This window comes from Trachypithecus francoisi, unplaced genomic scaffold (assembly GCF_009764315.1).
Source record: "Trachypithecus francoisi isolate TF-2019V2 unplaced genomic scaffold, Tfra_2.0 Contig01603, whole genome shotgun sequence".
Lineage (NCBI taxonomy): Eukaryota > Metazoa > Chordata > Mammalia > Primates > Cercopithecidae > Trachypithecus > Trachypithecus francoisi.
In genome coordinates, this window is record NW_022681445.1 from 1,831,795 (window position 1) to 1,841,682 (window position 9,888).

Below are 9,888 nucleotides of genomic sequence, written 5' to 3' on the forward strand. Positions count from 1 at the left end.
ACATAGGGAGATCTCGTCTCTACAAAAAATTTTAAAATATTAGTCAGGCGTAGTGGTGCACACTTGTGGTCACAGCTACTCAGGAAGCTAAGGTGGGAGGATCACTTGAGCCCTGGGGAGGTCAAGGCTGCAGTGAGCCATGATCGCACCACTGCACTCTAGCCTGGGTAAAAGAGCAAGACTCTGTCTCCAAAAAAAAAAAAGAAAGAAAGAAAGATTGACTAAGCCAGGCACTATCATGGACCACTGCCAAACATAGAATCAAATGAGGAGAGGAAAGAAGGGAGTTAATGAATACAGAGAAACACTTTGGTCAGTTTATTTGGAAAATTGTGGTCCTAGAGCCCCATTGCTTTGCATGCTGCCTTAAGAAATTTGGAAATACATTCCTGTGACACAACAAAGGCATAATTGGAACACTTTTTGAAAAATGTTGCTTACACCAATAGCATATTGGTAATAATAAATCTACATCATACTGTCAACATAGTATTCGGGAATATTTGGGTAATGGTAACTTTTTTTTTTTTGAGACAGTCTCACTGTCACCCAGGCTGGAGTGCAGTGGCGACATCTTGGCTCACTGCAACCTCCACCTCCCGAGTTCAAGCGATTCTCATGCCTCAGCCTCCCGAGCAGCTGGGATTACAGTTGTGCACCACCATGCCCAGCTAGTTTTGTATTTTTAGTACAGATAGGGCTTCACCATGTTGAACAGGCTGGTTTTGAACTCCTGACCTCAAGTGATCCGCCCGCCTCGGCCTCCCAAAGTGCTGGGATTACAGGCATGAGCCACCACGCCTGGCATGTAATGGTGACTCTTCACTACATTTGGTATTCTATTTACTGATAATCTGATGGAAACTGTGGGCCTTGAGCGGGTGTGGGAAGGGCTGGAATACATTTTTGCTCACACACAAAATCCCTTTTTGATACCCCCATGTCCTCTTATATTTGAAGATTCTGATTCAAACCAACCTCCTTAAGAAACTGAGGCCCCAGTTTCGGATGACTTTCCGCAGTGCCAGTCAACGGGCACACCGGCAGAGTCCGGATGAAGCCCAGTTCTTCCGATCTCCCCCAACACACACACACACACACCGCACTGAGGTGGAGGAGGTGGGAGAACGGTTTTAATCAATACTTAACACTTCAGTACCTCAGGGTGACTGGCTTATCTCAGGAGTCTTACTTATAGCAAAACCCTAGGATAAGCCCTCAGGAGTCTTACTTATAGCAAAACCTCTAGGCCTTTACTGTGGAGAGGACTTTGTGACACTCAAGTCCAAGGACCTCATGACTGAACCTTTCCAGTCAAAGGAAATCAAGGAACTCAAGGCCTCCATGGCCGGCCTAGGAAGTCACGTAAGTCGCCCTGGAGGTGTAAATAGAAATGTCTTGGCTTAGCCCTGGGTCCCAAGCATACAGCAGTTGGCAAGGAAGAGTGTTCAGTGCAATAACAGGCAATGCTACTCATATGCCCTCCACTCTGAGGAAATAACCTCTATTTAGAGACTAAACAAAGTCAGGTGCCTCTTGCAAGTCTAAAAAAGAAAAGAAGCTACAAAGGTTGCCCACCAAAGAACCTAATCACCTCAGTCGATATTCATTTGTGAACTCCTCCTCTCACTAGACACTAAAAGATTATCTGCTTAAGGTTCAATAGTTGTTTGTTTGTTTGTTTGACACACAGTCTCACTGTGTCGCCCAGGCTGGAGTGCAGGGGCGCGATCTCAGCTCACTGCAAGCTCTGCCTCCCCGGTTCACACCATTCTCCTGCCTCAGCCTCCCGAGTATCTGGGACTACAGACGTGCACTACCACGCCCGGCTAATTTTTGTATTTTTAATAGAGATGGGGTTTCGCCATGTTGGCCAGGCTGGTCTCAAACTCCTGGCCCCAAGTGATCCATCCACCTCAGCCTCCCAAAGTGCTGGGACTACAGACGTGCACCACCACGCCCGGCCTCAATAGAATTTTCAAGAAAGGAATACAGGGTTATGAGAGAAAGCACTTGAACAGGACCATGGAGCTTTTGTAGAAGACCTTTCACATTGCAAGCTAAAGTCAACTGTGGCCTCTCTCATAATGACTTTCAGTTGTCTTCAAATAGTTTAACAAAGGTTTTTTGTTTTTAAGTACTATAAACAAGAGAGACAGAACCCTACAACTGATAACAAAGTCCCCAGGAACAGTGAGAGAGAGATCCAGGACCTCCAAGAGAATTGATGGGGTTAATGTGAGTCAAAAGCACTATGAGTCACATCAGGGGGACAGGCCCACTGGCAGCGAGATAACTTCAGAAACTGGAGTAGGTGTGAGCCCCCTGGGAGCCAGCAGGCAGAAAACTTGGAAAGGCTGGCATGCTCAGGTGAAAGGGATTAGAGAGACCGGGACACGCTCGGAGTCTAAGGCCCTCAGGCCTTAACTGTGCCAGCTGGGAAGATTACATATACAAAAAGACATCCTCCCTCACCCACGTGGTCCAATCAAAGCACCCAGCCTCTTCTAAGGGCTTTGCGGCTCATTAAAGGTAAAGTTCAAATAGGCACCAGGGCCCTAGACGCACAGTCCTTGGGTCCTGGGAGCCAAAAGTTACCCTGCAATCTCTGCCAATGTTACAACAAACTTAAGTCAGAGCCTAAGTAGGTCAAGCATTTAATCCTAAAAATGTCCTCCAAAGGAGGATGAAGGGCTAGAGGTAACACAGAACTCAAAATACCATCTTTCTGACAAGGGGCTACCCCAACGCGGCTACCAACCACACCCCTGATAAGCAAGGAGAAAGGAATTTTAGGGAACACCTAACTTCTTCCCTTAAAAGTGTCGCTTTGCTTTTAATATCAAACTCAGTGCCAGAAGTCGCCAAAGTGGGGGCGAGGTTCTCCCAACCCAAGGCCGGCGGGCTCATGTCCGGCCGGAGTCACAGTGGGCGAGCGCCCCTTATCAGCGAGCCCAGTTGCCCATAAGTGGCCCACTTCCTCCGCCGGGGCCAGCCCGGAGCTCAGAGGGAAGGCGGGGGCGCCCCAGGCTACCGCCCTGCCAGCCCCTTCCACGCCCTGCCACCTACCGCAGTGCTGCCCGCCTCATTGCACTAGGCTGCCGTGAGCGCGATGGAGAACCAGGTCCCGCGCGCTAGTAGGCGGAGGGAAATTGAGGCGATAAAAGACGCATGAGCACCAGACCGCGCCCTAGCTGCAAGACGGCCCTGGGGCCTGACCCTGGTGTCCGGGGGTGGGGCTTCGCTGTGCCGGGGCGGGGCCGCGCTGTGCCGGGACGGGGCCGCGCTGTGCCGGGGCGGGGCCGCGCTGTGCAGGGCGGACCCTACCCTTTCATTGACTGGAGGCTGGAGTCCGCCTCTGCGGAGCTTCCCCCTCAATCAGCTGTGCAAGTCGTGTTGCTCGAGTGAGGACCGGCCTATTCTCGGTTGAGTAAACGAACCACGCAGCAACGCCAGGGCGTGATGTCGAGAAGAGGCGCGGCCCCGCCTAGTGGAACTTGTCTCCTTTATCCTTGATCCCCGCGTCTTGGCTCCGTCTGTTCTTACCCTGGGCTGCACATTGGAATCTCCTGGGCAACTTTCCAAAATACTGATACTTGGCCGGGCGCGGTGGCTCACGCCTGTAATCCCAGCACTTTGGAAGGCCTAGGCGGGCAGATCACGTGAGGTCAGGAGTTCCAGACCAGTCTGGCCAACATGGCGAAACCCCGTCTCTACTAAAAATACAAAAATTAGCCGGGCGTGGTGGCAGACGCCTGTAATCCCAGCTACTCGGGGGACAGACACGAGTATCGCTTGAACCCAGGAGGCGGAGGTTGCGGTGAGCAGAGATCGCACCACTACACTTCAGCTTGGGCGTCAGAAGGAGACTCTGTCTCAACAATAACAAAAAAAACCCTGATGCTTGAGACCCACTGGCTGGAGATTCTGATTTAGTCCTGGGCGCGGTCTGGGCTTCGGGATGATGTCTAAAGGTGCCCCCAGGTGATGCTAATGTAACCAAAGGCTAAGAACCACTGACCTAAAGGGAAAAAAATTGTTCGTCTTCTCTTCTTGGCCTGATCCCTAATGTTTGACATCTTGACCGAGCTAGAGAGATTCAAGGCCAGAGCGTTTAAGATTATTTCACCCTACGACCTAATTCTCCATTTCTTTCAATGATTAGTATTGACTTGCTTGCATCGTGCCAGGCACTATTGCAGAGATTGGGGTTGCAAAAAGAAAAAAGGACAAAAATCCCTGCCCTTAAGGGGCTTGCCTGTTGATAAGGAAGGAAAACAAATCAACAAACAAGTTAGCAAATAACATGATTTTTTTTTTTTTTTTCGAGGCGGAGTTTCGCTCTTTTTGCCCAGGCTGGAGTGCAATGGCGCGATCTCAGCTCACCGCAACCTCCGCCTCCCGGGTTCAAGCGATTCTCCTGCCTCAGCCTCTCGAGTAGCTGGGATTACAGGCATACACCACCATGCCTGGTTAATTTTTGTATTTTTAGTAGAGACGGGGGTTTCTCCATGTTGGTCAGGCTGGTCTTGAACTCCCGACCTCAGGTGATCCACCCGCCTCGGCCTCCCAAAGTGCTGGGATTACAGGCGTGAGCCACCGCGCCCGGCCAACATGATTTCAAGTATGGTAAAGCGGTTTAAAGGAGAAATAAGGTAATGAGTGGGGATCTTTTGAGAATATAAGCAAGTCTTACTTTGCCTCTAAAGATGGCAATTTCCTAAAAGGCAAGGGCCATATGCTTTTTCACAATACCCCATACTTAGTAAAAAAGTATTGATTTGAATTAAGCTAGCTTTCTGTTTTGAATCGCTTCATGAGTTACACATGGAGCATGGTCTTCGGCTTTCTCTTTCTACCAAATTTTCCCTGCTTTTATCAGTCTCACATCTGGAAGACACCCCTTTTAGCCTACAAGGATCTCTCTTTCATTTTTGTTCACATTGTCTGTACCTTTTCAGTGATTGTCTTGTTGGTTTTGTGTCAGCCGTATTTCTTTATACTCTACCACACCTAACACAGAGGGCAATAAATATTGTATTGAATTATACTATTTTTGTTCTTTTTACTTGAACTTTTCTTTGAAGCAATAGGAGGCTCAGGGAGAAAAAACAAGTACAAGAGAGAATTTTTTATAAATGGTATAATAGGTAGGTACAGTTTATAGTTTTTCCTGCAATCAAGTCACCTTCCATCAATTTCCAAATTATAAAGACACATTCTCATCAATATAATAAACACCATCGATGTTGGCCGGAACAGCTGAAACCAGGGACTTAATGCCATGCAGATGCCTTCTCTCTATTGCTTATCTTTGCTTTCCTTTGCATACTGGCTTCATTCATTTTTCACTCTATGTAATGGCATTCTCCATATGGCAATAGAAGCTCCTGAACTTTACATCTTACAACAACAGCCACACACATACAGACTGACCCAAATTTCTACAGCCCAAGTACAAAAAATTCTGAGAAGAGATTCATTGGTTCAATTTGGATCAGGTACACATTCCTGGACTAGCCAACTGTGGCATCGGGGTAAGGAACCCTTGCCCTGACTTACCAGGAATCACCTCACCCAGACTCATGGGCAGGTACTGGGTCACAATCTACTAACACGGCTATTTCCATAAGTCACTGTACAGGTGGGGATACAGAGCACCTTCTTAGAAAAGGAGTATGGAGGCCAGGTGCGGTGGCTCACGTCTGTAATCCCAGAACTTTGGGAGGTTGAGGCAACTGGATCACCTGATGTCAGGAGTTCAATACCGGGCTGGCCAACATGGTGAGACCCCTGTCTCTACTAAAAATACAAAAATTAGCTGACTGTGGTGGTGGGCACCTGTAATCCCAGCTACTCGGGAGGCTGAAGCAGGAGAATCACTTGAACCCGGGAGGCGGAGGTTGCACTGAGCTGAGATCAAGCCACTGCACTCCAGCCTGGGCAACAGAGACTCCATCTCAAAAAAGAGAAAAAAAAAAGGAAAGAAAAGAAGAGGAGTACGGAGCAGCCAACCACATAGATGTCCACTACAGAGGTTAAAGAGGGAAAAAATGATCACATCACTTAGCCCACCTACCTTAGTTCTAACTTCAGGGAACCCCTGCTAGACCCAGCCTGCCTAGCATTCATCCACGAGTCTCTAACTATCTCAATTGGCAGCATGCATAAAATTCTTAAAACAGCTTAGCAACTCTGATTTCTGTGTGTGTTGTTGTTGTCGTCGTTATTGTCAAGCATATATGCTATACCACGTTTTGGATAGCAGGGAAGGAAGGGGAAATGGTCACAAAATCAGAACAGGAAACGTACAACAATTGTATAGTGGTGAGAATCACTGTCCTTAAGTAACAGGCTCTCTACCCAACGTTTTTGTTTCCTGTTATGTCCTATAAGTTCTATTTTAATATGGTCTCAGGGTAACAGAGATGGTATCAATTGTGTAATTAAAAGTTACCTAATCATGCACTGACAGATACATAAGATATTATTAATGTCATTATTACAAGTAAAACAATAAAATCAAATAACAAGGCTGGAAAGCAGTATCCCAGCACTTTGGGAGGCTGAGGTGGGAGGAGATCGCTTAAGAACAGGAGCTCAAGACCAGCCTGGTCAACATAGCAAGACCCCATGTCTCAAAAAAAAAAAAAAAATGTTTAAATCAAACAACAAAACCTAACAAGGCATTGTCAGTTCTTTTTTTTTGAGACAGAGTCTCTCTGTGTTGCCAGGCTGGAGTGCAGTGGCACAGTCTCGGCTCACTGCAACCTCCACCTCCTGGGTTCAAGCGATTCTCCTGCCTCAGCCTCCCGAGTAGCTGGGATTACAGGCATGCGCCACCACGCCCAGCTAATTTTTGTGTTTTTAGAAGAGATGGGGTTTCACCATGTTAGCCAGGCTGGTCTTGAATTCCTGACCTCGTGATCCACCCACCTCAGCCTCCCAAAGTGTTGGGATTACAGGCGTGAGCCACCAAACCTGGCCAATAGCATTGTCAGTTCAAGCTAGTATTATGAGTGAAAAATATCCAGTTACCATCTATCTTTGGGCTGCTGAACAATATATACTTTTAGATATCTGATTTAGGTAGAAAATGTTCCTGGAAAACTGTCATCAACTTTCATACAAAGTGATTCAAACTATGATTTCAATAGGACAGAGAAACTTTTTGAAAACATATCTTATTTCCTGAATTATTCAGATTATACAAAAGGATCCACAATAAGGTTAGGAGGGGAGGGCCAGGTACGGTGGCTCATGCCTGTAATCCCAGCACTTTGAAGCTTGAGGCAGGCAGATCACCTGAGGTCAGGAGTTTGAGACCCGCCTGGCCAACATGGCAAAACCCCATCTTTACTAAAAGTACAAAAAATGAGCAGAGCATGCTGTCATGTGTCTGTACTCCCTGCTACTTGGGAGGCTGAGGCAGGAGAATTGCTTGAACCCGGGAGGCAGAAGTTGCAGTGAGCCAAGATCATGCCACTGCACTCAGAGCCTGAGCAACAGAGGGAGACTCCATCTCAAAATATAAATAATAATAGTAATAATAAAGTTAGGAGGGGAGAAGGAAACAATGTAAAAGTATTTTCCAGCTGGACACCGTGGCTCACGGCTGTAATCTCAGCACCTTGTGAGGCCGAGGCGGATGGATCACAAGGTCAGAAGTTCGAGACCAGCCTGGCAAATATGGTGAAACCCTGTCTCTACAAAAAATTCAAAATTAGCTGGGCATGGTGGCATGCACATGTAGTACCAGCTGCTCAGGAGGCTGAGGCAGGAGAATTGCTTGAACCCCGGAGGCAGAGGTTGCAGTGAGCCGAGACCACGCCTTTGCACTCCAGCCTGGGTAACGAGAGCAAAATTTGGTCTCAAAAAACAAACAAAAAATGCTTTTCCCGCTAACATTTTTCTCTTGCTTAAAAATGGCAAACATGGCCAGGCACATTGGCTCACGCCTGTAATCCTAGCACTTTGGGAGGCTGAGGAGGGTAGATCACCTGAGGTCCGAAGTTCGAGACCAGCCTGGTCAACATGGTGAAACCCTGTCTCTGCTAAAAATACAAAAATTAGCCGGCCGTGGTGGCACATGCCTGTAGTCCCAGCTGCTTGGTGACTGAGGCAGGAGAATTGCTTGAACCTGGGAGGCAGAGGTTGCAGTGAGTCGAGATTGCGTCACTGCACTCCAACCTGGGCAATGAAGCAAAACTCCATCTCCAAAATAAAAAGGAAAGAAAGAAAAAGGCAAACATTTAAAACATGTAATACTATTATTAACATAGGATCAGAGGGTATTTGTAAGAACAGGACATCTGCATTTCAGGGTGTCACCTTCAATAAAGCTGTCTCTTTCAATAATATAGGGATATAGAGTCAGATGTACAAAAGGTTTATTGGGGGCAATGCCTATAAAACATAAAAGGGAGAGGGAACAGGACCAGACAGGGAATACTTTTAGTTCACGATGTTCTCAGGACTAACACCTGAGAAAGGAGAGGGGCCAGGAAAGATATTTGGGTAGGAGGAGCCTTGGACTGCAGTGCAGCTCTGAGAAAGCCTAGGCCTGTGAAACAGGGAATGCTGGTGCAAAGATTGCCCTCCTGAAGTGTCCCGTGCTGGCCAGAAATGGTGAGCCCTTGTACCACGGCAGTGCCTGGCCTTTGGTTTGAGGCTGTCTGGGAAGCATGTAGCCTCAGCTTGAAAGCTGAGGCAGATCCTGATGGCTGCCTGCTAACTCTACCCCTTGTGGCAGGTTCTCTGCTGAAGGGAGATCTGAGTGGGACACCTCCACGGCTAGCACGGGTCACCCCTTGCACTGCACAGATCGATTTCTCCATACACATTCAGGGACCTCCTCCATGGTTCCCATGGGTCTCTCTTCCTGAAGGGTAACTCAGAAGAGGGAGGTTAGTAGGACTAACTACAGCCCCTGTCACTACAGTTGGTATTGGAGTCACAGTTGGTTCTCATCTTGTCTCTCCTCTACCATGTATTCTAAATGCCCCTCACCTCTAGCTTTCCTGATGGTGTAACCCAAACCCTCATTCCTGTGAGGTCTGAGCCCCTGGTAATCATACCCATTTCACACCAGGGTTGCCGCACTTGTCCAATCGCAGTCACAACCAGGCAAAGGAATACCAAGAAGTGCCCAACTAGATTGATCACCCAAGTTCCACACACATTCCTCTCTGCCTCATTGTACAACAGCAGCCTCTTCCTGCTGATTGAGAGCAAGTATCCCTGCCAAGGTGCTGAATCCTTGGCCACAAGAAGTCCAAAGGCCTGGCCACACCCACACTTGTGTCCACTGGCAAGAATGTGCCCCTTTGCAGAACAGAACCTTGAACCCTGCAGAGCCCACAGTTGCAAATTCAGGAAACATGAGTCCCCCTGTGGGCCATTAGAAATGATGGTAATTGGAGGCCAGGTGCGGTGGCTCAAGCCTGTAATCGCAGCACTTTGGGAGGCTGAGGTGGGCAGATCACTTGAGGCCAGGAGTTCAAGAGTAGCCTGGCCAAAGTGGCGAAACCCCATCTCTACTAAAAATACAAAACTTAGCCAGGCATGGTGGCACGCGCTTGTAGTCCCAGCTACTCGGGAGGCTGAGGCATGAGAATCACTTGAACCCGGGAGGCGGAGGTTGCAGTGGGCCGAAATCACACCACTGCACTCCAGACCGGGTGACAGAGTGAGACTCTGTCTCAAAAAAAAAAAAAAAAATTCTCTTGCTGGCCTTGAAGAAGAAAGAAGTTATACAACTGCAAGAAAATGAATTCTGCCAACAACCAAATGAACTTAGAAGACAGACCCCAGCCCCAGCTGACACCTCGATTTCAGCCTTGGAGACCCTGAACAGAGGACTCGGCTAAGCTATGCCCAGACTCTTGA

General features: G+C 48.0%; 1 protein-coding gene across 3 annotated transcripts in view; it reads right to left on the bottom strand.

Moving 5' to 3' along the window:
- ACOT9 (acyl-CoA thioesterase 9) overlaps positions 1-3,250 on the bottom strand; it is a 39,700-nt gene extending 36,450 nt beyond the window's left edge. Inside the window, exon 1 of one of the 3 annotated variants that reach the window (XM_033195408.1) lies at positions 3,070-3,249. In XM_033195408.1, the coding sequence (XP_033051299.1) occupies positions 3,070-3,089 (20 nt within the window). In that variant the 5' untranslated portion in view covers positions 3,090-3,249. Of the gene's footprint in view, positions 1-3,069 lie in introns of all 3 variants that reach the window. The other 2 variants (XM_033195400.1, XM_033195417.1) reach the window with 2 other exon arrangements.
- Between the last annotated feature and the right edge of the window lie 6,638 nt (positions 3,251-9,888).